Below are 27,073 nucleotides of genomic sequence, written 5' to 3' on the forward strand. Positions count from 1 at the left end.
CTTGCAGAACCAGAAATGCCAGCTTGCTACAGAGTTTGGCCAGTATTATAGCCACAAAATAGTATCACTACTGCCTAGTGGATTAGTAGCAAATATTCTGAACTTTTTGTGTTTTTCTGAGACAAATTTTTTAGGGTTAAATACTCCTGCAGTAGAAAGTGAGTTTGGAAGACTAGTGTTCCTTATTGCATTGAGCTCTGTGTAGATGCTAAAAATATTGTAATTTTTTTTGCAAGTACAGAATGTTTACTAGCCTGTATAAGTATCTGTTTACTTGCAGTTTTGGTTTGTGTAGAAAACTCAGGAATATCCTTATGCCTGGCCCTGGATTGTATTTTTCCCCAGAAAACAGCATCTCTGTGATTTGACAATGAACCTACTGCCGTTAATACTAGAGCTCTACTGGTCTCAAAGACTTTGTTGTGAAATTGAACACAGAAAAATGATCAATGAGAGCCAGAGAGGGGCTGCTTAGCTGGCTTTGAGTGTAGAAACAACAAGGAGTTGTTTCTTGGGATGGGATGAGAGTTTGTGCCCAAGTGGGATTGCAACCTTGAAAATAAAATTTGATGTTTGATGATGTTATTTCAGTTTCCAGTCAAATTTCTCAGATCCTGTGTGAACTCCATGGTGCAGGCCTTAAAGGCTTTCTTTGTCTGTGGTTATTAACTTGGTACATGTTTTATATCATGTCTTGGAGGAGCACAAAGCTCTGCTGTTTGTCCTTCAGGTCTAAAAGCTCAGCTGGGCTTTTACTGGAACAGTTATTAATCAGTACTGGTGATTCTTAATGTGGGCTCTGTTAATTCTGTTTATGTGTAGTTCCACCCTCTGGTGTGTCAGTAGTCTAAGCCATTTATGTTTGTTGTGGTCCCTGTTGTGAGCACTAGGATGTGGAGAGCTGATGATCGGAGTAAAATGATACTGTTTGTATGGAGCTTTTTTAAAATTTGGCTTCAAAAGGTAGTTCTTGATTGAATAATAAAGAAAAAGCCCCCTCTATTTTTATTTTGGTCTTTTGCAGATGGAAGCCAAAACAATTTTTAAAACCAGAATTTATGAGGCTATTTCGGAGTTCTGTAGAGGATGCATATAAACGCCTTATATATCCTCTCCTCTGTAGGGAATTCAGGTAAGCCTGGAATAAATCTCTGCTTTCATGTTACTGATTTTTTTTTTTTTTTTAACAATTCTCTTCCCAGTGTTTTGTTAGACTATCATTTATCTATTTGAAAATATCAGCATGTTTCTAATCCTCTGTGCTTACAGAAGAAAGGAACTGTGGAGTCTTGGTTCTATAGTTTTAATTACTGACCCTATAGAGTTTCGGCTACAGTAGAGAAATGATCTTTCTGTGAAGACATTTTACATGTTTGCATGCTAGATACTCATACATTTATCTAATAAAGTACAATTTAGGACTGTATTATCATGATTTTTGTAATAGCATAAATGTTGATGTCACTGTATTTTCCCAGCATCTGTTCTTGTGACAATAGTACTGTCAGTGACACTGTTGTGACTCTTTTACCTGTCCAATAGAACTCATGAAGTATTGTCAGGGTTGGAAGCACTCCTTGTGTTTGCCAGCTGCATTTTGTGGCAAACTAATGAGTCATAGTATTAGTCTGATACTATTTTGTGAGTACTGGAAAAAGTTGGTGAACTTATTACTGGTGATACACTGTAGTAATGATGTCATTGGATATCATGTCATTTGTTAAGATCTGTAACCTTGTTCTAAATTTAAAGAAAATTTAAAACTTAGTATCAAATAAGCATGAATTAAATAGGGTATACCATGGTGTAGTATGAGAGTTTACCACATAGTGGAAATTATTGAATATGTCAATTAAAAGCATTATCTTGTAATAGCTAGCAGTACTTACGGTGTGGTTCTTCAATACCAGAGAAACTCCTCAAAACATAACATGCTTCATTATGGCAAGGCTATCTCATATGTTAGTACTTTCTTGATGTAGTTGAAAAAGAATTATATCTAAGAGACCCTGTTTCTTTGACCAGAAATGTTGAAATGGCTTGCATCAAAATGGCATGCTATCTAGTACCTAGAATCAGCAACCACATTGTGAAATGTTTCTTCTGTAGTTTTCTGGGTATGCTTTTGTGTTCTACCTCTCTGAAAAGAACCATCAGCTCAAGATTTTAACAGTGTGTATTTCCAGTGGCTTTTGAGCTTCTTCACTACATTATATTGTGTTTGCTTATTGCTTTGCAAGCAAGATTGCTTCACCTCTTGATTAGTGAGCCTGGTTTTTTGTTACTTAGAATTTCACAGGGTTCTAAAAATACTGAGTTCATTTACTATCTTGTGACAGCAATACATGTAGCTGTGGTATGGGAGGCACTGTATATTGTGGTCAAAATGGTGAACATCTATCTCATGGTAGAGAGCTCAGCTGTTGGCTTCTATCACATGGGAGTGAAAATAGTTGGCCAACTCTACAGTCAAACTATTTTAAAATAAAGAAAAAATACCTACTTTTTAGTGGGATTTCATTTTAACTAAGAACTAAGCAACCTGACATGGGGGTGCTTCAAGGCTCTTTTATTGTGTTTTTATTCAGTGGTTTGTACCAATAGGATTGTTGTGGCCTGTGTTGTGTGTAACACTTTGAGGACTTCTGGAGCATTGGGTTGCTGAAGTTTTTCTGTTCTATTAATCAAAAGGGGGAAAAAAAGCTTCCTGCCCTACGACTTATTAGATGTTGCTCACAAGTAATCAATGAGAAGAATATGAAGCTTGCTGCTGGTTCCTGAGGGAATGTCTACTTGGGTTTTACTCTTTGTGATGATGTTGCATGATCTGGAGTTTGGATAGGAAAATCTGAAACCTCTCCTATAGAGAGGAACTCAAAGCACCTAGCAGTATTCTGGTCCCTGACCACTTAACCCTTATCCTCCACCATTTTCTTTCCGGACATCAGGAGCTGTATTTTCCGACTCTTGCAAAGGGCTGCTAAAGTATTCAATACCTCCTTTTAGCATTAAAATTTCCAACCCACCTCCTGCTGTTCTTTTTTCTTTTTATTGTCATTAAATGTTGGAACAGAAAGTTTCCAAGAATATATTGAAATTGCTGGTGCTCCTAGTGATCAGAAGAAGAATGAAACTTGCCAGTAAGACGATTACCTTATTTATTGTTTAATTTCCTTTCTTCCATTCTGTCAGATATCATTTCTTCTATCTGGTATAATTATGTCCAGTGTTGCTTTTGGCTCTCTGATATATATTTTATCTAGTTGCAATACTGCATGGAATGATTCCGTTAGGGTTTCATGCAAGTGATGTGGCATGGGCATATTTTTTAATGGATAATCCTTTCAAAATTTTCCATGCTTCCTTGCAGAAAGTGCTTTCTTTCCTCTGTCTTCAGGGACACAACCATTTGTCTGTATATCTTGTTTCACACCTGAAGCTGGTTTGCAGATTTTTTTCCACAGAAATGATTGCATCTCAACTGTACATGGAAGTGGGAAATTTTAAATCTCAGTTTGAAAACTGAATCTTATAACATTGAATATAGAAACTAGTAGGTCATGATTAGGCTATTTGCTTTTATTACAATACGCCTGTTAGTGATATACAGTCTGAGTGTTCAAGGGAGGGGCTTGGAGTCCTGACTTGACTGATATTTTTTCATAAAAAATAAGAACTGAAAAGTTTTGAGGTTTATTTGCTTGCCGATTTTTTTCCAAAATAGCCATTTTTCTTGTATTTAGAGAGGAGGACTCCCCCCTGCTTTTTTTTCTCTGCCATATTAATGAGAACTCTTGTGAATTCAAAAAGCATGAAGCTGGACATCTTGCCATTTGGATGAAGCCAGTAACACACTGGCAGAGAGAAAGACATTAGATTGTTTTGGGTTGCTTGATATTTTTTTTTTCTGTTTTTTGTTTTTTTTTTTTTTTTTTCCAAAGGATCAAATGATTATGCTAAGCTTGAAATTAAGGGCCGCTGCTTTGGGCAGTAGATCACGTAATTGATACAAGTGTTGAGTGAGAGACAGAGGAAAAAGAGATGCCTATATTTGAAATTTAAATATACAGGATATTACATAACAGAAAGGACATTCCCCCTACACACCTGGCAATTTCAGAAACATTTCCTGTTACTTTAAAAGTTGCTATATATTCATGCCAATTTTAAACATTATTTCCATAAGGCTGACATAACTAATAGCATGTGTTCAGGGGCAACTTTAATTCCTACATAAGTCTCCCTTCTTAGATGGATTGACAGGAATTTGCAGTGTGGGAGGACTTGGCCTTGTGGGCAGTTGGGACGGGACCCTATATCTTTGGGATAGATGGAAGGATGGAACTCGGCCTGTCTTCGTACAAAGCCTCTGGTCCAAGGGCATTTCCTTCTCTTGTCTACAAGCCACTTTTAACCTTCATTTGCTTGCCTGGGTAACTGGTTGATTCTCTGTCATGTGTGTTTATAGAAGGCTCTGGTCTCCTAAGTGGCATCTAATTGTTCTCTCTCTCTCCCTAGGGAGAGGCTCTCTGGACTCTCCCTAGAAGAAACTTGTTTTGTGGTTTAGATAATTTTTTTTTCTTTTCTTTTTTTTTTTTTTTTTTTTAATTAGAGAAGGGAAAAATAGGAGAAGGATGCTGCAAGACTGAATGATGAAGAAATGGAATGGCAACTGAAATGCAGTGGAATGAGTATAAAATTATACTTTAAAGTGGAAGTAGTTATCTTTTTATAAGTGAAACTATTAGCTCTGAGCAATCCTGCCACAAGGGTGGTGCTGTGGCACCGTAAAAGGTAGCTCCACATATTAAATAGATGTTAAGTGCTCAGAGGATAAGATTTAGTTAAGGAATAAAGACAAAGAATCATTAATTTATTTGGCCTGTATTTGAAATATTGTTGTCCATTTTGGTCCACTCACATGGGGAGGGGAGTAGGAAGTAGGAAAGCAGTTCACTGGAACTGGGAAAGGCCCAGAGAAAGGGAATGAAGAAATAATTTCTGGAAAGAAAACAAATGGCTACACTATAACTTCAACTTGGAAAACAGAGGATTTAGAGATAAATTATGTAGTGGAACAAGGTTTCTAGTGATAAATTTTTACTCCCTTCCCATATAAGGCTTAGGGGAGCATAATAAAGAGAATGTTTCCAACCAAAAGGTGGCAGCTATTTACACAATTTGTGATGGACCTGCAAAACTCACTGCCAACAGACTCTGTGGATGAAATAAATATATCTTCAGGAGGAGACTGGATAGTTGAGCAAGAGATCTATTACAAGCTAATAAGGAGACAGGTCATGCCAAGCCCAGGAAATACTCTGGAAGCAGTTGGAGGCTAGGACAAGATTATGGAACAGATGCTAATGCTGCTCTATCAGCTGCTTAGGCAACTGCTTGGAGACAGACCTGGAGAGAGAATACTGGGATAGAGAGACAGCTTAGCTGAACTGGTGCGGCCATTCACACATTTGATGGCGATATTCAGTGTGTCTGCTCTTTGCTGAGGGCACTTTTGAACTGCTAAGGAGCCTTATAATGCATGTATGCCCTTCACCATCTCACTTTCAGTTGTCTCTGTGATTCTCTCATCTACGACATCATGCATCTTTTACATCTTTGCTCAACAAGACTAAGTGTTCTTGTGACACTCTGCAGTAAGGGTTTGTACTTCAAGTCATCTAAATCAATCCTTGCTGCACTATCTCACTTCTTTCTGTTGAAGAACATAACTGGGAAAAGAAAGGAAACACTGTGGCCCCAGTAGCTTTATAGTTTGGTTCTGAGGCATCAGAATACCCTCCTAGAAAAAGCTCAAGTCTTCATGCTTCTGTGCTGTCTGTTAAATTAAGTAATCCAAAGACACAATTAAATGCCTCAGGAGTCATGGTCTGTTAGCAATCAGTTGGAGAGACCCTTCCAGTTTCTCTCTGTTACCTCTTGGTGTGAACCATCATCCTTTTTTGGCTGGGTCATGAGTTTTCTCTAGAGCTCTGAAGTTATGATGAATTGGATCCATGTCTCCTTCAAATCCACTCTACAACTAGTATCAGCTTTGGAAAAAGCTGTTCTTTGCTCAAAATTGAGTTGATGTTTGAATGGTAGTTGGTGGGTTTATGTTCTCACAAGTATTTCTCCTGTACTTTTTATATTGACTGATTTCTGAGAATAAGAATGAGATGATATATAGCTGATCATTTTGAAAAAGGTGAATTGTAACATGTAATTAAAGATGATGGAAACATGATTGGAAAAAATCTTACAACTTTGGAACATAAATAAGTGCATTTAAAAGCTAATTGAAAGAAAAATGTTTTGTCTTTTTTTTTTTTTCTTTTATTTCTATCCTTCTAAGATCCAAGTTGACATCTGATGCAGAGAAAGAGTCTGTGATGATGTTTGGGAGAAATCTCCGTCAGCTGCTTCTGACGAGCCCTGTGAGGGGCCGTGCTTTGATGGGAGTGGATCCTGGCTACAAACATGGCTGCAAGTTGGCAATTATTTCACCAACCAGTAAGTTTCAATTCCAAACATTTCTGGAAGGACTGATAAAAACATATTCATTTATAGTAAAGATAGTTTCCAAATCTTTTTTTTTTTTTTTTTTTGTTTGGTGAAGCTTTTAGTGTTTTCCACACATCCTGTTGTATAAATTCCTTTCTTCAGCTAGCTTAAGGTTAAGTTTCTAGCACCTGGATTCCAGAGACTTCTTTGGTGTTATTACTGTTCTCTTAAATAGAATTTAAGATGCCTTCTGTCTTTGTGAATACAAGTTTAAATGATTGTGCCCCTCAGTAGTCAGCTAAGAGAACACCTGGCATTTTTATTGTTTAACAAAGAATTTTAATTTAAATGCTTTCTATAATATTGCTTTTTTCATGGCTAGTATCTTGGACATCTGGACACCTTTTCAACCCTTTTTTTTGTTTAGTAGTATGTGTGTTAGTGTAAGAAGTCAGAAACACTGTTTTTGCAAATATTCTTAGTTCACATATAGAGCAGAGCCTTTCCAGTTCATCCTAGTCTGTTCAGGGGATACACACCTCTTTAGGCCTATGCAAAAACTATTTTTTTCCTTTTATTTTATTGTTGCTTTTTGCCGAGCATATATCTACCCCAGGAGAGTGTAAAGAAAGGTGTGTTCTCTAGAAGGCAGTAAAAGTAAGGAAGATGATTGAGCTTTCATTGTACCATTAGCTATCAGTATTAGTTAATACAATTTTTTTCTAAATATGACAGATGGGATGATGATGAGAGCTAGCACTGGAATTCTAGAACTCCTTTACTGCAAGTCCTTAGACTTTCTAATTTTCATCACTCTTTACTAGATTTATAAATTGTACTATACTGAAACAATAAATCTTTTATAGTAAATTGCTCTTTTTCTCTGTGACATAATACATTATATTTGCTAATAGGTTTAGATGCTCATTACTGGTTATATTAATTTGTCTGCAGTTAATACAATATGTATTCATTTGTTTTTCTTTGCTAATTAAAGCATTCTTGTCCTATGCCCACTATACATTTCTTCTAAATGGACATAAAGATCCAAGGGAAAGATGGCTTATTAAGAAGCTTTCTTTGTGAATCACCAAATTAACTTCAGTGCTTTTGCCAGATACAGCCTTTAGACTTTTGCGGGTTTAATCAAATGCCTTTGCCTTTCCTTCTAGGTCAGATACTCCATACTGATGTAGTTTACTTGCATTCTGGTCAAGGATTTCGTGAAGCTGAGAAGATTAAGAGGCTTCTGCTACAGTACAAGTATGCTAAAGAAACTTCATTTATTGCTCTTTCTTACCTAACAAAATGGAAGTCTTCACTATAGATAAACTTGATTTTGAGTGCAATAACAATGCTACTGATTTAACTGGAGGTTTATTTTCTTTAGTCTTGCTTAGAGCTTGCTTTTTCTTTTGTGTTCATGCTTTTGCAGTATATACATGTTAGAAGCATATGAAATCAGTATATGTTATAAGCACATGAAATCAAGCCATGGTTATGAGTAAGGCTGCAAGCTATGAATGTATTCCCATAAAACTCTGTTAATCCATTTATTTATGGGAATAGAAATTAGCATTCAGCTAAGAAATAAGTTTACCCTTCTTCTTTCTACCCACCTCAACCCCCAAATCACTCATCAGTCTTTCCCTGTTCCAGAAGCCGCATTAGGTTTTGGTAGAGTTTTGTCAAGCAAAGGAAATCCTGCAAAGTTAGATCTCCAGATGAAATTACAAACAGAGGCAGCATGATTAAAAGTTTGTGTCCAACTATGTCTATGGACAGACATCTGGTGTACTGAGTCAGCTGCTGAATTGCCACAGCATACAGTCCGGTTTGTCTATCAGCATTAGATTGGTTTTAAACAAGGTGGTTTGGTGACTGACTGGCTGTGGTGTGGGCAGAGGGAATGACCTCGCAAGCTGTTGGAAGCTATGATATTCCCATTAAGGAATAGATGGTGATTGCTTTGGCTTCTGCTCTTTTTCATGACTCATACCAGATGAGGGAAATATGAGGTGAAACTGTATGAGGTCTATAAATAACATTCCATTTATTAATATGAAGTATCATTTTTGGATTTTCAGTTTATGTTACCACTGTATAATCCCATTACAAATAAGTGAAAGTTTTTGACTCATCTCATGAGCTGTCACATTGAAAACCTGTTAAGCACAACCTGATACTTCTAGGAATGTTTTCTCATTACATCTGGGCCTTGTGTTATCTAAGATTGGATGTATTGGTCACTGTGGTGGATTGAATACTATGCATGAGAAGGTATAAAAGAATATTTAAGAATAATTGTTTGTCTTTTTTTTAACCCACACAAAGCTGCAGCACTGTTGTGATTGGCAATGGCACGGCTTGTAGAGAAACAGAAGCTTACTTTGCTGACTTAATTATGAAGAAATATTTTGCACCACTGGATGTTGTTTACTGGTAAGATCCCTTTGCTGGGATATTATTCCGTTGTTCAGCATATTTTAACTTAACAGGTAGTTTTAGATGTAATTTTTGAATTGCTGCCTTGTCTGTATTTGAGTCAAGCTTGACCCAACGTTCTAGCCAAAGAAAACTGGCTGTAGCTCTTTGAAGCAAGACAGTAGTTATACTGAGTCAGTCAGAGGGACTCAGTGAAGCATTTTGTTTTTTCTTCCTGAGGTTCCCTCTGTTGCTATTATCATTGTAACAAAGTATGTGAGAATAGCAACACTAACAGCTAAGGACCCGTTTGACATTATGTATTTGTTTCTTGATAAATGAGGTTTAACTGCAGGTGATAGAGCTTCTGTTGTCTGACTGCAGTATGCAATGGTTGCTAATCCCATGGGTATTAAATGATCTGGAAATAAATATTGTGTTAATGCCAAGTGGAGAATAGCAAAGAATTTATTCTTTTCAGACTTCAAATTTTATCCATTAGTTTGTTGAATTCGAACTAAAGTCTTCTGTTGGTTTGGATGGAAACTGTATATCACTTTGTTTTCTACCATGCAGAACTCATCTCTTTTTTTAAAATTCCCACCTTTTCTTTCTAAAGCGATTTTTGTGATTTACCTTGGATTATCTTTTGTGCTGATATTTAACAGCAGTATTTAATTTTCACTGTCTTTGCATACTGAAGTAAACCTTCTGTATTTTAAGAAGGTTATGGCCTTTTGCCATTCAAACTATTATATACGTTTAAAGGTGCCTTTTTTCATAAATTAGCAAGTGATGTTACAGATATGTTTAACAAATTTGTTATTTCTATTAACTTATGTTGTGACTGTACTTGTTCTGTTTCTAAATTTTCTCAAAATTCCATTCTTAAATCACTCTTTTATTCCAGGAGGTGTAGTAAAGGTTTTTCAATTGTAATTGTTTGCAAAGGGAAGAGGCTAGTCAAGCTTCTGAAACATTAGCATCCTCTTTGCTGAATCCAGTGTAAAAACAGTGAATGTTTTACGACTGTAGAGGGTGCAAAACACGTCATACTGTGTGGGTTTTGGCAAATGCTTAATTTCACTATTGTTCTCTTAATATAGCTTAAAAATTCATTATGTTGCTATAAGCACTTTGTCTGAAAAAATTCTATATAATATTTTGCCCTTTTTTTTCTTAGTGTTTACCTCTTCTAATTTAATATTTTCTCCCTGTTTATAGTTCAAGATGAAAAAATTTTCGAAGTAGTACTTAAATTACCAAGTTCTTGGACCTGATAAAAGCTCTTGTGTAACAGGAGTTAGTATAAATGCTGTAAGGCAGAAGTCAGGTTAACGGTTTGTTTGTTTCCTAAGTAGTGACCAATAATTTTACAATCTTTCACTTTCTCCAAAACTTCTGATATTTGTTGCAAACATCTATAATGCAGTTGTTTAACGTTATATCCTGAAAATTAACATAATAAAAAAATCTTTATATATTTGTGTTGTTAATGGTTTTCTTGTGTTGTGCTCATATGACAAAGAGCTAGTCCATACTTCAGAATTTGTGTGCAGAGCCATGAGGTACTGTGCATTAAATCAAAGTGATTTTTTTTTTTTTTGTACTTCATATTGTAGATGACATCTGAGGCTCTTGAGCTTTGTATACTGCTGTGTGTCTGTGAATTTATGTATGTAAGTTTACAGACAGGCTGCATTTGCAGTGCTTGTCTCTCTTCACATTTTGTTAGTCTGTACTGAGTTTTTTCATAAGGATCAGGGCTACCATACATCCCTTACTGATAAACTAGTTTCATGAACATCTCATTGCTTTATCCAGTGTTGGGGTTTCCAAGCCATGCTGAATCCTGCAAGGTAGCTACTTTTTCCTTTCTAGCTCCAGAAAGCATTAATGTCCTTGGTATTTCTTAGTAACAGAAAGGAATGATGAGTCCAGCCATCTGTCCCCCACTTCTGATAATCCAGTGAAATGCCTGGAATTCATGTCAGTCTGAGCTAAAAAATATGGTGCTTGCTAAATGAGGAGCAATTAGTACAGTGTTATTGTTGGAGCAATAGGTGACAGTAGGTTTGTATCAGGATAACTGTTATACCTTTTGAGGGGAACTCTGAAAGGTGACTTGGAAGAAAATGCTCTGCTGATCATCATCTTTTTAAATAGTGAAGTCCTCCAGAGTATGTGCTTTCAGATCAAAAACAGCATTTCTGCTTCCATGTACCAAGTCTTCCCTAGATTAGGCTGTTTTCTCATGACAGGCTTTTTTTAAAAGTATGAGGACTTTGTTTATACATAGACTGAATACACATCTCTCATCAGTTCTGTGGAAATCTGTGTATGCTTTTGGATGAAATGATCTTTATGGATTGTTTTTCAGGTAAAATATATAATAAATAATTTCAGCCATTTTTGGAGCAGTTAATTCTTAAAGAAGACTGGCTTCAGCAGGTTGCAGTATTAAATAAAGAATGGATTTGCTAACCAATATAGTGTTTGAACTGTGGGGACAACAAAGCAACAAAGAACCCCAAACAAAACAACCTAAACCCCCTAGAACAAAATAACCCATCCAGTACTTGAACTGTAACAGAGTGAGTCAGTTGCATGTAACATGATCCTATTTCCCAAGCCTTCAGCTTCTCACAGGGATGTACTGAGCTGCACCAAGGTTGATATCCTTGCCCAGAAAAACAGCTCAGCTCATTGCTGTGTGCAAGTTTTAGAGAATTACTAATTGTATCTGCTTTCATTTTTTTTTTCCTTATAGGAGTCCAAATGTAAAGGGTTTGGCAGATGAGGTTGAATTGTTTTATAGTGCTTTAAAAGCAAAACACTCAGCATAAGTTGTTGTTCAGAAAGGTGGCTGATGGGGAGGTACTACAGATTTCAACTTCCTTGGAAATATTAGCAGTGAAGAATAGGATCAGGAATTATTATAAAAAACCAAAAATGTGTTCATACTTTTCTATACAATTCATCATATAGAGTTTGGAATCATGCATTTCCAGGGAAATGAGACAATAATAGAATATGTAATTTCAGAAGGGTATGTGCAGTTGGTGAACCCACAAATAATGAATGCTAAAGTTAGTATATAAAAAACAAGTGATTAAAATAAAAAATACTATGCAATGGCAAATATAAACTGTGTAGAGTTTTACTGAAGTTCCCCAAAGCAAAGACAAGTCAGTGAAGACAGTAGTAGGAAGTGAGGCATATGGCATGATTTTTCATGTGGCTTTCAAACCTGTCTGGACTCAGCTTGACAGTTTTTGATTTAAAGCAAATATTTTTCACTATTTTTGTAACTAACGTGCTTTCAGATAGCTACATCCAACCTAAATAACTACAAGACTTTCTTTTCTTTTTTTTTAAATGTAGTTTCCCTTTTAGAGCTGTGTTTATTGACTTAGATTAGGATTGGACTAGAGCCAGGGACAGTCATATCTAGTCTTTGGGTTTTTGGTTACAAATCAGTTTTTGTTACAAGGTTCAATAAATATTCTTGATTATTTATGTTAGTTCTATTGTGGGTTCTTGCCAAAGATACATTGTATTATAACCAAAACAGATGTTCTAGTTTAGACAAGTGTATTTGTTTTAACAGGACCAGAAATGTAAATGAAAAAACATTGTGTTCAGCATTAACATGGCAGATGATGAACTTTAGGATTTCATTGGCCTTTTTGGATTAAATGAAAATCTTGAAAAAATATTTCAGGAATCTGTTTTTCTTTGATTGCTGTCAGTTTGAGGCATCTTGGAAATGAAAGCTATCTGAATGACAGGTGAACTGTGCTAAAGCAGGACAAAACAAACAGCTCAGTCTTTGTATTTGGCAGAATCAAATCACAATTTCTCTTTTGGCCTCAATGGTTTTGTTATCACAATACAAGCATTCTTGCTGGTCTGACTATTCTTATGTGCTTGCTGCATTAATGCGCACTCAGAATCAAGTATTTCTGCTTGTATTTAAAAGAAAGTTTGATTAGTATCAGGAATTGTTAATTGTTTTCAACATTTAGCATAGAATGCAGACAGGCAAGTGTATTTTTTGTTGTGTAGATGGGTTGATGTTTAATTTCTGTCTACTTGGTTTTAAACTTGATGCAAAATCTTTTCCTGCCACTTACAGCAAAATCTTTTCTTACTCTCAAGACTTTATAAGCAATGTAATTAGTAATTTACTGTTGTTTAAGTTCAAACCCTTCTGTACTGTGACAAATAGGGGAAAGCCTGTAATGTCTTGTAAATTTCTCATTGGGTTTTCTTTAATGTTTAAATTGTCTGCTTTAGAATACTTAGAAATGTTCTGCTAAGGTAGAAAGGACTGTAATACCTTTTGAAGTTGGACCTTGGTGGCAAGAAATTGATTTAGAAATGTTTGTTCTATGGGGTTTTAGGTCCGCTTGTATTTTATAGGTGTCTGCACATGCTTTAAATATCCTTTTCAATTTAAATGTGTGTTTTATGTTGTTGAATATCTACATTATGCTCTCTCAGCTTTAACAAATGCCACTTTCAAGTTCCATGCCTCTACATTTCTAATGTTACACTAGCTTAATTCCCATTACTTTTCTGCTTCATAGCACTCGCAGTTTGAAAGGGACCTAACATTCGGGTTCACATTATGATAATTAGGTTTCAAAGCAGTGTGGGGGGATTAAGATGTCTGAAGTCTAGTTGCCGAATAAAGTTCAGAACTACTTGTAAAACTTGTTTGAGTGGTTAACAGAAGTGGTTTTATTTATTCAGTGCTCATGCAGCATTAATCCGTATTTCATCAGGTACCCACAGTGCTGTAACTCTAGATATGACCTTGGGACTTAATTTACCCCATCTCAGTTTTCCTTATTAATGTGCCATGAAAGAGGTACATGAAAGATAGCCAACTTCAAAGCACCTTTTCAAATAAAGTGGTTGATATGAATCCTCTGGTATTTAACACTGTCTGTCAAATGTTTCAGCTGGTTTGCATCCTTTTACAAGCTATTGCTTGCTGCATTAATGCAGTTGTTTCAAGTCTGTTGAGAGTATGAAGGGGGTAGGGATATGGGAAACTTTATTCTTATTTCTTTTTGATTGTGTTTCCTTTAAGCTGTTATTTTTGTCTGTTAAGCTACATAACTCTCTTGATGACACATTTATGTACGCACTCCTACACACCTTAGGTCATTAGTTGTCTGATCCAGAAGGTGGAAAGTAGTTTGGAAAGTTTTGGCTAAAGGAATACACATTCAGTGGAAACAATGCACGCATCTGAAGTGTGCACTGAGGAACCTTTGTTCTACTTTTGTCTCTTTCAAGTTCTAGTGGAATCATGAGAAGTCCGAAACAACGAAGAACTACTTTGAGGAACAAACAGGTTTAAAATGTATGTGAAGAAGACATAGTCAATGAAAACATTTTAAATTACGTAGTGATTTCTAACCAAACTGCCTTTCATCCCTTACTTAAAAGTTATGTTCTGTTGTGATTATTTACCACAGTTGAATAATCATGCATACTTCAAATGGAAAACCATTTTGTATGTACTTATATTGAGGGGAGACAGTCCCATAAGCTGGAACCTCACTGCATAGAGATGACTTCCTCCTACTACTCTTGGTTCTTCATAACTTGGATAGTAATTTATCTATTGTTCAGTACAACATGGACTGGAAAGAGTGTCTGTATTTAAAATAGGATCCAGTGCTTGTTCCTGGTGTATCCATAGACTGATATCTGTGTTGAGCTGGACCCACACTGTACTCAAAATGGAAAATTCTGAGGTCATCTGTGCCTTTGAGGCAAGGATTCACCTCTGTTGTAGCTGCAGCCACCAGTACCATCCCTAGCTGTGTTTATCTGAGGGGAGGGAAGGAAATGGGTGAGCAGTGAAATTGTGGCGGGGCAGGTGAAACAGGAAATGGTAACTTCTGGCTTGTATAGCATGAATTTGAAACTTTTTGAAGCAAACTGTATAAATTATATATTTCAGAGAAATAATTCATAGTTTCAAGGATGAGAACAAGGACTAATGAGAAGTATTTCAATTTAGTTAAAGAGATTATTAATTCCTCCAAGTTCAGAAAAAGAGTAAGTGGCATATGGAGTCTAGATTTCAGCAATGTGAAGGCATGGGGTCAGGAAGCAAATGTTGCTAGTGAAAGAAATCTAACTCTTAAAGAAAAAGTCCATTTTTCCAGAACAGTGGGACATGTAATTTGATTTGCATCCAAGGGAGTCTGTGGGGAGAGAGGAAAGTTTTTTTCAACTTCCCTTCTGTGTTTTCTCTTTCTAAGGGTATTTAAAAGTTACGCATTCTCAGTATGTAAATCTCTTCAGGCTTTAAGGCATACTAAATGAATCGAAGAAATGGAAGATTTTAGGATGAAAAGCTATTTAATGTGTGACAATGTGTCTAAGGGCAGTAAAGCCTTCTTGACAATTAAAAATGTACTCATCTCAAATATACTTTTGTAAATCAGAGTGAGAAATTGAACATGATAAATTCTTTCCCTCCTATATTTTCTCACAGAGAAGCCATTTATATTTAGGATTGCAAAATGAATTCTCTGTTTTCAGTTTTATGTGCCCCACTGAGCGGTAATTTGAACACAAGCTGTTTCATTGTAGATCTTTGTTATTTTCAGATTAATGAAACATGTTTTTTAAGATAATCAGTTAGAATTCATCTAGTATTGCAGTATAACAGAAGTAAGGTGAAAAGGGAAAACCCTCCAAAAATATTGGCAAACACAAAGCAAGAAGTTTTTAGAAAGGTAAAAGGGTATTATTGAGAGACACCAGAGAAAGAAGATGCAGTGAGCAAGAGTTACCATTTCTACACAGTGTGTGCCCATCAGGTCCCCTGGGGGCAGTTTTGTCATGAATGTATTGCATGCACTATGTTTGTAAAGCAAGACTAGGAGTTTCCTTAACTCAGTTAAGATGAAATCTGATTTAGTCTTAATTTAAGTGTACAGCTCAGGACTAGTAAAACTATACTGTGAGTAGGAGATTTCATCTTTTGCGTGTGTTTAATTTTATTAGTAGAAGTCTTTATTACCGCTTCACATTGTGTGCTGATCAGTGTTTTAAATGCCATCTCCTTTCTTAAGGGCTTTTTGTGATAACAGATTTATCTGGCCTAAAGTCTCTTGTTAAAGGCTATTTCCAAAGCCCAGAAATAACAAAGATTTTAATAAATTTAAGAAAGATGAATGCATCTGAAATTTCCTCGATTGCTCCAGTCAAAGGAGAGCAACAAAGATGGTGAAACACCTTAAGGGGAAACCCTATAAGGAGCAGCTGAGGTCACTTGGTTTGTTCAGCCTGAAGAAGACTGAGAGGAGACCTCATTGCAGTTACAACCTCCTCATGAGGGGAAGAGGAGGGACAGGCACTAATGTCTTCACTCTCATGACCAGTGACAGGACTTGAGGAAATGGCCTGAACCAGAGTTGGGAGGTTTGGGTTGGATATTAGAAAAAGGTTCTTGACCCAGAGAGTGTTTGGGCACTGGAACAGGCTCTCCAGGGAATGGTCACAGCACCAAGCCTGTCAGAGTTCGAGATGTGTTTCTACAATACTCTCAAGCATATGGTGTGACTCTTGGGGATAGTTCTGTGCAGAGCTGGGAGTAGGACTTGATGATGCTTGCAGGTCCCTGTCAACTCAGCTTATTCTGTGAAAGAAAACTAGCTAATTTCTGTGTCTGATATTTCTGAGGAGGCAACATAACAGGACAAAATGAAGCTTTTTATTTCAGACTAAAGTGATTTAGATTATTATTTAATGTGGCTACAATTTTTGAAGTTTTTCTGTGCTTTTTGGTCAACACTGCAAGGTTCTCACCAGTTTGATATCATAGAAAGAAAGCTCTTATTTAGCAGAATGAGCATAACATAAGGTAATAATATAAAATGTCTGCTTCTCCCATAATTGCTTTGTTTATTTGGTTCAACATCCTTTTTTCTCTCAAGAGTTACCAAGCTGCTCTTCATTGCTGTTGACAGGCTCTTACCATGTTTGCACTATCAGTAGAGATGGACCTTTTAAAATCATTATGAAAGGCTGTGTGCAGGTCTCAGCACTGTGTGCCATCTTGTGCTTTTTGGCAGGAGAAGGCAAGGAGTCTGTTGTTAAGAGGTGTCTGAGTGGTTGCCAGGGTCAAGGGATGGCTCAAGGATTGCAAGAAGATTGAGCAAGTGGTGCAGAAAGGAATGAGTGCGGTCAGGGAATAAGGGGCTTGGGCACTTTGAAGGTGCTTCCTCTAGACAGATACACTAAAGTACGACCTGTGGGAACTTTGTACAGCTGTGATCTCACATCTGAGCTGTGTGTTCCTTGCCTGCTCAGTGCAACAGGTTGTGTCAAGAGAAATTTCCCACTCTTGTTCCCTGATCATTTGTGAGCATGAATGGGTGGTGTTCAGTCCAAGCTTAAAATTGAGGTTTGGACTTCAGCTAAAAAATGTGACCTAATGACATAATATTGCTTCTCAGACTGAGCATTGGAGAGGACTCCTAACAGCTATACGTAGGAGTTTTTTTTCCAATACTATGTTTATTAATTTCTTTTTAAGCTGGAGCAAGCTAAATACCCTTATATCATCTATCTCCAGAGTATGTTTGAAAATACTGTCTATTCATCATAAGGCATGGAAGGTTAGGATTTGATCTGTTAGTGTGAGGTCCCACATGAAGAAAATGAGTGAAGCCTTAATAATCTGAACCTTAATTGTTCCAAACTTGATATTGATACTGATTTCAAACAACCAGAAAAGCTTAGGCTTTCAGGTATGCTGCTGCAGCAGCTTTTTAAGAGCTTCCCAAATGAGCATGTGTAGTTTCAGGTGGCTTTTTTTCTTTGAAGTAACATGTGTGGTCAACCTCAGTTTCTGTCGTACTGGAGATGGAATGTAGTCAAATTTGGATGTTACCAGATAGAGCAGATTGAGAGAAAGTAACTGAGCTGAATGATTCTTTGATGTATTTTTGATTTGCAGATCACTGAAATTTACTGATGGCCATGTAAAAAACTGTAAGCCTGTGGGCTGTGCTGTTCCATGTCCTATTTTAAATATCTTGGAAGTAGCCTGTGAACCACAGGTTGAAGACCATTGGATTTGGACCTGAAAATAACAGAAAGTACAAAGTACTTTAAATAGATTAAATCCTCCTTCTCATTTGTATTTGCTGAACTTTAATTATGGGTATGTAATTATGGAAAATTGGGATGTGGTTCTTGTTACCCATGTGTGCATTTTAAGCTGCTGGTCTTCACCCATTGTGTAGATGAAGTAGAATTGCTCCACACTAGTATGGTCTTGTCATGCTAACAACAAAATCTTTGATACTTTTATTTCAGTGAAGTAAATTCAGTGATGTAAATTACAAATTAACATTTTAATGATTTTGTTTTGTATCGATATGACCTTTCTAAAATAAATGATGCTTGTGGCATTTGGGATATTACTCTATTATTCATAAGAGACATCAGGAACATTTGTGTGTTTTAAGTGGCTATGTCATGAAATATCTATTGGCAATTGGTAAATTTTCACTGGTGAAGATTGAGAGACTTCATTTAGGCTCCTTACTATGTAAAGAGACTCCAACAGGAGTTATTTTTGACATCTGTCAGGAGTTAATTTAAATGGAAGCATGCAAATATAGTGTGGTTAATAGAGCATCAAGATTGAAATTATATAAAACAAGATAATTTGTAATGTACTGAGTGTTATTGCAGAGTCAGAGCTGGTTGTATATTTGGATAATGTTTTGTCTTCAAGTAGACATTCTCTTAGAACCAAATGGAGAAGTAAGCATTTTTCCATTTGTCTGAGTTTGCCAGTAATATGTTTTTACTTAAGCTAAGATTTTGCCAAACTTCATACCTATTCATTTGTAAAACCACATTTGCTGTTCTGCATTTCAGCTCTTACTGGGCTTCCTGTATTGTTGTGAGATGTGATATATGGATTTACTTATTTATTTAAACTTACTGTGCTATTATCTTTGATGCTGGTAGCAGAAGCTAGGCATAGATTACATTCAGCTGCCAAACATTAGATATCTTAATTTCAGTGTCTTTTCAGTCTTGTCTGTCAGGGAGGTACCTTGGGGATGAAATTTTTCCTCATAAGTCATAAATGTTCTCATTAGTGGGGAAAAGTTTGTTTATTCTTTGAAATATCAATACTGTTGAGATCTGGTAAAAATGAAAGTTTGTGGACAGATTCTAAGTTTAGATAGAAATCTCCCCCAAAAATATTTTCAGAATTTTTTAGAATAGTAAATCTCAGGAAACTGCCTACTGTACTACTTCTACTACTAACAAGTTTCCCCAGTATTAGGACACCAACTGGTGCAACCTTTGATTTTAAACCCAAAAAAAGACAAAATGCCTTGGATTTGAAAATGGAACATTTATGACCTCTAGGTGTCTGATAGCCCGAGAGTCTTCCACGCCTGAAAAGCAAATGCAATGTGTCTGTCAGTAAAGCAAGAACTCTTTCTCTCTGCAGTTACCTGAAATGGCAATTTCTCTTCCTGATTTCAGGAAGCCTCTTAGAGGCTGCTGGCAGTGCAGGAGTGAGTGCTGCCCATGCTGCCCATGTTGCATTTTCCCTCAGAGTGATTTTGTGATGCTGAAGCTGGGAGATATGCTTGCCTGGACTCATTTAACTTTTCTTATCAACAAAGTACATAGCAGTCTTAAGAGCTCCATGAATGACACTGAAAGAAGCAACAGCAACAGGAGATACTTCAGCACACTTGTGCTTTTTTCAGGGCATGAGAGGCAGAGAATATAGACATGCTGTGTGTCTCAAAGGGACTTTGAGTAGGTTATTTCAGCTTGAAAAGGGATTAGACTTAGATGACTGCAGTGTCATGTGGTTGTAACTGAAGGTGCCTATTGTGGATAATTCCTTTCTATAACTGAATCCCAGCAGTTTTGTCAATGATGAGTAAGTGGATAGAGGGAGAAATGATCTGTTTGTCATGGTGAGTGATATAGAGGTGAGAAAGTGCTCCTGAAAGGAGACTTCAAAATGCACAAGCTGCATGAAGCATCTTCTTCAGTACCAGTCCCTCCTGCAACAACAGTGACCAAGTGCAGGGGAGAGGGCAGAGAGGAGGATGTGATGTTGGCTTTCCTCTTTTCAGTTTTGAGGGCAGACTGGTGTTGCTGGGGTGACTCTATGCATGGTTGTAAATGTAATCATGTCCATCTAGCAATTCTGCATGTTTAGATATTTTCCTTTCCTTATAATACCTAATGCTTCTGGAAGTAAATTTGTTGCTCATGTAGAAATAACATTTTTGCTTCAATCCTATTTGCAATTGCAACTAATATCAGTTACTAATTAAATCAGATTTTTTGATTTAGCAGCAAATACTATTCAAACAGCTCAGCTGTCTGCGGATGTTTCTATATAAAAACCCCAGAGGTGGGGGCGATGATGTCTGTCTTTAAGCACTTATTGCTTATAATAAATTTGCTTTTCACATAAAACTTCTCTCTCAAACCTAATTAACTTTTATGTTTTCTAAAACGTCTTTGGCAGCCAAGGCAACATGCCTACTGCCTGTTCAGTTCTTTTATTGGATTGAACTAGAGCTAACATTTAGCTAGAATACATTTTGACATTTGAATTTGATGTAAATGTTTCAGGGAAGCATGTGTCCTCCATGGGTGACTCTCTTGTCACCATTATGACGTTGTACAGTAAATATACTTTGTAAGTGGGCTTTCAGTTAAATCAGTCCTCTATTTATTGTTTGTTCCTGGTCTAATTTTCCTCATAGTATAAAATCACAGCTCCAAGTCACTATTTTTTATTTTTAATTAAACTTATTTTCTAGAAGTTTGTCATCTTTATGTAAATCAAACTGGATATTCCTGTGTTACTACTCAGTGTTATCTCTCTTCAAAAAGAAATGTTAACTCTAATTTTCTGCTGTAAGAGTAAATAGAAAGAGACATTGTCAATTTGAATGTTTTAAAATGAAATAATTTTGATATAGTTATATAGTATCTTTTTAATATATCCTGCTTTCCTAGCTAACAAGAAGAGTAACATGGCTTTTAAAGCAATTTTAACTCCTTCTAAAGAATGCTTAAGGCTCTCCTATTGACTATTCCTCTTGTTAACCCCTGCTTCTGTAGGGAAATGGCTCTGCCATCATCTTGCTGGCTTGTACCTGAGTGTCCACAGGCACTTGGTGCTGCCGTGGTTGTAGCTTTCTCCCTGGGGGAGTTGGTTGATGATCTCATGGCCTTTCTGGAGAAGACCACTCACTGGAAAGTCTGAGCTCATTACTAGCAGATTGAGCTAGAGGAAATTGCTTTTCCTCTTACTGGCTTCTCTTTGGTAAAGCAGTTACAGTAGATTGTAGGTTACTGGACTTCTTACACTAACAGGAATAATGTTTTCTGATTGAGACAAGATTTTAAGCCTGAGGTTGTTCTGGTGCTACGTGAGAAGAAAAAAGTGGTGGCACCTAATTCAAAGCAGATTCCATTCAGTTTTATGGTCTGTAGGAAATTTCTTCCAGGTTTTTATAAAGATACAGATGAAATGCTGATTTGTCTCAATATATTTTATTTAGTATGCAATGCATAAAATGCAAAATTGATTATTTTTGGTTCGACTGTAAATATTAGCATTATGAAGCAAAGCTAGTCTGTGGTTTGCATTAAAGTCTATAATTAGTACAGTGGACTTGGAGCGAGATGCTTTCTTTATGTAAATTGTCTTTGGGTCATCTGAAATAGCAGTTCTAGCACTCAGTACAGATTGAAGAGATTACAAGGTCTTGTCAGAATTTTAATGGAGTATGGATGTTTGGAGTTCATGTCTATTCCTTATTTATAAAGGATTTGTAGGTTAGTTTCCATTTGATTTAATGACAGAATGCAAGTTTTGGGTTTCCTCTTTAGCGTGCCTCACTTAATATAATAAGACTGCATAAATCACATCTTGCACGTGATGATGGCGATGTTGTGAGCCTTTAGAAACTGCAGGAACTTCAGAAGAAGTCAGGACTTGGACCTTGTGAAATGTGTTTGTTCTAGTTCTCAGGGTTTGATTAAACTCAAATCCAGGACATGCCAGTTTGTGGTATTAGTAATCTTAAAGCATTATTTATAAAATTTTAAATAATAAATAAATAAATAAATCTTGACAGAATTCTGAACATATTCATCTGTGGCTAATTTTATGAAATAATTTCAAATATATAGTTTAGAAATAATTACATGGCATTTTAGGATTAAATTCTCCTGTATGCAAATTTATTTAAAAAAAAGAAAAGCATGGTGGCGATTTGACCCTTAATATTAAAATCTACACCAACAGTTCCTTAATATAATACAGATCTGAATTTAGCTGAAGTTTTGTTTGTGCTTAGGCTGGAAAGCCTTGTGGGGGCAAAGGGGAATATTCAGTATTTGTGCCTTGTTCTTTTGGTGGAGGAGCAGCCTGTTAGGCCGTCTCTGCAGGGATGCAGGGAATCCTGTCAGCCCCATACCCGTGCCGGGTCCGAGCCGCGGGCCGGTCCCGTGCGGATCCCGGCTGCGGCGATGCTGGTGTCGAACACGAGCCTCTGGCCTCAGGGCCCTGCTGGCCTGGCTGCCAGGGCAGGCTGAGGACAAGGCTTGTGTCTGCCATCTCCTGCAGGAGCCAGCAGAGCTGAGCAGGCACCCGGGGGCAGGAGATGCTCTGCCCTATTAAAGGGTGCTGCATATCCCACCCTGGCATATGTTCTCCATAACCCCCCGCAGGAGCTGTCTGCGTCAGCCAGAGCCCTCCAGGCCCTGCACTGCTGTGCTGCCATGGAGTCTCTCAGATAACCTCTGTCCTCATCTGGACAGTTATTGTTTTAATGTTGTGCTGTCTCTTCCATAGCCCTGATCTTCAAGTTGTTTTTTTGTTGGTTTTATTGTTAATTTTCTTCAAAGTAATGGCTGTTAATTATCAGCTGCAAGAATAGTCTTAACAGTTTAACATCAGACAGTGGAAATTAAATGGGCCTGCTCTGTTCCTGCTGGAATCAGCAGGGCACACATTTCCATTAATTTAATTTTCAAAGAATTTCATGTTTTCTTTTTGCTTGCAGCATTTGAGGAAGCTAGGATTGTTTAGTGAGTTCTTAGTGCAGCACTGTTTTTGAAGATGGAGTTTTGACTCTTAAAATCTCCACGTATTTATGTCCCACTATTCCAGGGCAAGTATGTGCTTTTCTGAAGTGTATAATATAGTGCTAAATTTTTGAACTGCCATTAAAAAAAACTTTGAACCTCAGCTTAATACTATCAAAACATCAAGTCTTAGCTACAGAGGATTCAAATGTTCTTGTTAATACGTAGTAGGTTTTAGAGGTTCTGTTAATGGAAATACTTGAAACCTGACTGGACACAGCCCTGAGCAACTTGCTTTGATTCTCCCTGCTTTGAGTGAAAGTGTTGGACCAATCAATCTCCAAAGGTGATTGTGGCTGTGATTCAACAACCATTTTGATTCCAAGGCATTCAGCAGTTTCCAGAAGCTGAAAGAATCATTCAAAGACCCTCACTCTTCATTGGTAGCTTGTCTTGCAGGTTCTAGGTGTAAGAATAATGAGCAATCCAGAGAAGTACATGCAGGGTAGATGCTCACTTGCCCACTTGGCAGGATAGAAAAACTGAGCATGAACTTCCTGGTGCAAACTTTGGCATCTGTAGAGAGAAAACAACATAGTTATAATTGAAGAGGATGACTCGTCCATTTTAGTTTTGTTAGTGCCTTTATGTAAAATCATGTAATTGACCTACAGCTTCTCAAATGTTTCTAAAAGACTTTCCCATTATAAAGTAGGGTGGGGATGAAAAAGAGGGGTAATATGGTTTAAAAAAATGCATGTTCCAAGATGTTTTTCTGCAAAATGTGTTGTTGGGCTCACAGGTGATTAGATGTATAAATGTTTTAATGCACCTCTACACTATTTTAAGGAATTCTATTGCTAGAATTGTAGTTGATTATTTAAGTGCTTATAGCATATCTATAAATGGAGAATCATTTTAAAAATTGTGGTGTAAAAAGCAGGACATAAAATAAGCTGCATTTTTGTGTTTTTGTAGGTATAAGGATCTCTTTAAGACTAGAAAGCCATCTTATCCTGTGCTTACATATTTGGATAACTAATAAAACAAAAAGACTATAGTTGGAATTTTCTTTTCAAGTCTAGAAGTAATTGGTTAGAAATGAGCATGAGAAATTTCTGTCCAGGAGATTTTTTTTTTTTAAGTGTTTGTAACTGAATGAAAAATGTCTTTTAAATGAAGTGGTCTTTCAGCATATGTTTATGCCAGTTCTAGTGATATTACTCTTAGAAAGTCTCCTGTGTGGATCTGTCACAACCTAAGGGAACAATTTTTTCCCTTTTAAGAGAAGGGGGAAAACAAATACAGCACTACCTAACTGGACTTTTATTTCACTAATTCCAGATACCGATTTTTATAATTTTTTTCCCTCCTTTTAGTTACAGTCTTATGAAAGGAGTTTGTTGTCTGTAAAAACATGTAATTCATTAATCCATTTTGAGTTTGTGAGGATTTGGTCATTACTTTTATTTGTGGGCATTTTTTTCACAGAGCTTGATACATACTTCTGATTGTAAAACAAAATGAATAAGAGGGTGTCCACTGTTGTAAATAGTTAAAGAATAAAATATAGTATACCTAAGATTTAGCTCACTTTTATTTGGAGATATTTTATTCAGGTCTCTTACTGTAGATGCCCAGCAGTTGCATATGAGAGAAGGAAAACAGTAATATTTAAAACTATGACAGAGAAGTCATGGATGAACCATAGAGGCCTAAAAAGAGAAGAATGGTTAATTTAATAACAAGGCACTCAATCTACTTATGTTGCTCTACAGATATTTGAGTACATCATCCTGCCTTTAAATCTGTCTGAGAAAAGTAACAGAGCTATTAAAAATGCTTGTTAAGGTAAAATAAGCTTCAGCTGATTGTTTTGGATTGTTTTAGTTTCACATGAAAAATGTTACCTTTTTCTGAAGAATGAGTAACTTACTCTTTTTCTTAACTTTCTTGTTTGATTTTTTTTCCTATCTATTGCTATAATCCTTTTCATACTGTAATGCTGGAGTTCCCTCATAGGGATTAATAGATTTTTCTGGAAACACTAAACTAGTACCTCAGTTTTACAACTTTTTTTCCAATGAAGAAAAATATTTTCCTTGATGGGCAGAATGCAACACTTCCTGTCAAGCGTCAGCTTTGAATGGTTATAAACTAGATCACAGGAAAATATAAAGGGAACTGTATTGTCCTGTATTTAAAAAAAGAAAAAAAACGAAAAAACCAACCCAACAAGAAAAAACCAACAAGTGAGTACTTTAAAAATTATAAGTGCACTGTCATGGTTTAATTTTAGAAGTGAGTTTTGAAAGGTAGAAGCATGTAATTTTAATTGGGTCTGCATGAAGCACTTTTACTTTGTGTAACGTTTGTCTTGAGTATATTGAGCTGTAGAATAAACTAATGAACTCACTAGGTGAATGCACCTTCTGTAAACCAAAAGAGAGAGCTTTTTTTCTTTTCAGGTGAATTCCAAATGAAAGTAAACTAAAAAGAAACTACATGGCTAGAAAGATGTGGAAAGAACAATTTTTCTTAGTATTTAATACTTCAAATAATTTTTCCTGCCAGCATTTATTCTGATTCCAGAACTCTTAATTTACTTTGAGTTTCTCTGTGTGGAAAACCTGGATACTTCAGAGTTCAGTTAGCTGTGCCAAGAAGTGTCTATAGGTTAAAAGTATTTAATATGAAGTCTTTGGATACATCCTCACTGTTAGGAGGGATGGGGAAGGAGCAGAGAGGAGCAGCAGCAGAGGATCTGTGATTCTCCCTCTGTGTGCAGGGTCTTTCTACATTGCATTGCTCAGCCCTAGTAGGAAGAGTATGATTGACTCCACCTTCCTCTCCTGGACCTGTGCTGAGGACAGGGTTGGGCTAGTTAGGAGAGATTGAGGATTAGGATCAGTGGTATTGTAGGAAAGCACAGAGAGGAAACAGAATAAAGCCTGTCTCTGGCCAGAGCTACAGGTCAGAATTTTGCATGAATCAAGGCTGTGGAGGCAGCACAGCAGCACTGGCCAGGCTGCCTCCCAATTGCCCAGAGTGAGCATTAAAGAAAATGACAGTTGCTGGAGGTGCTGTTCTCCAAGAGGCATTTTCCTCCATATGCTGTGGTCTTGTCCAGTTATGCTCCACTCTGGGGACAAAGTCTTCCTGAGAGCTAATGTGACTCTAAGCTCCAGCCTTTGGTCTGGATTAACTAACTGCATTTTGGACACTGCAGTTGCTGCATCTGTGTTGCTCTTTCTAACAGATAAAAATGATTTGCAAGACCCATTATAGCACAGGAATGCCACGATCTTGTAGCCTTTCTAGGTAATTTCAAACTGACTATTCACATGTGATGCTTCATAATGTGATGTTATTTGCTTAAATCTGAATGCTCTATGAGGTTCACTGACAGATAAATTGGTTGAGAGATCTGTATTCACTCAAGAACTTGGTGGTGTCTCCTCAGTGATCATTTGTTTTCTTGAATGTCCTGTGTCACACAGAAAAGTAAAGAGGGTATGGCAGTGCATGGAATAGGGAAATGTTTTGGCTTAAAAATTAAATAGGCTTTAGTCAGACATTTTTCCCCTCTTTTATGACTTGTTAGTGTCAGTGCCAAATGCTGGTGAAATAGTAAGGTCTAGGTATTTATTTATAGGCAAGAATCTTTTTTTTTTTTTTAAAGTCTTGTTTGTTTCCAAAACGTTGACATTTGATAATGCTTCAACTTGAACATGAGCATGAACCAGGTTTCAGGGTTTTACCCTTTGCCTCTGCTGTTTCTAAAACCAGCCAGGATAGATCTTACCTCTTGTGAGATCTTGCTTGGCTGGAAACAGACTGGGTGAAACACCAGCTTTTGCCATGTGCTATCAATGCAGGGGTTTCTGCTTGGCTGAACTGAGAAGAAGCTGCTGGCAGGACAGGGTTGGTAACAGCCTTCTGCTGTGGAACTTGCAGATTTCTTTGGTTTGGTGGGTTTCATGGTGTTGATTTAAGCTTGTATTCTTCA

The 27,073-nt window shown here is 36.8% G+C and overlaps 1 protein-coding gene across 3 annotated transcripts in view; it reads left to right on the plus strand.

The window, feature by feature from the left end:
* SRBD1 (S1 RNA binding domain 1) overlaps positions 1-27,073 on the plus strand; it is a 120,133-nt gene that overhangs the window by 22,391 nt on the left and 70,669 nt on the right. For all 3 annotated transcript variants that reach the window (XM_056488318.1, XM_056488317.1, XM_056488320.1), the window contains exons 13-16: positions 1,025-1,132; positions 6,356-6,513; positions 7,677-7,767; positions 8,839-8,946. In XM_056488318.1, coding sequence (XP_056344293.1) covers positions 1,025-1,132; positions 6,356-6,513; positions 7,677-7,767; positions 8,839-8,946 — 465 coding nt within the window. The remainder of the gene's footprint in view (positions 1-1,024; positions 1,133-6,355; positions 6,514-7,676; positions 7,768-8,838; positions 8,947-27,073) is intronic.

The sequence above is a fragment of the Oenanthe melanoleuca genome, chromosome 3, assembly GCF_029582105.1.
Source record: "Oenanthe melanoleuca isolate GR-GAL-2019-014 chromosome 3, OMel1.0, whole genome shotgun sequence".
In the NCBI taxonomy this organism is placed as follows: Eukaryota; Metazoa; Chordata; class Aves; order Passeriformes; family Muscicapidae; genus Oenanthe; species Oenanthe melanoleuca.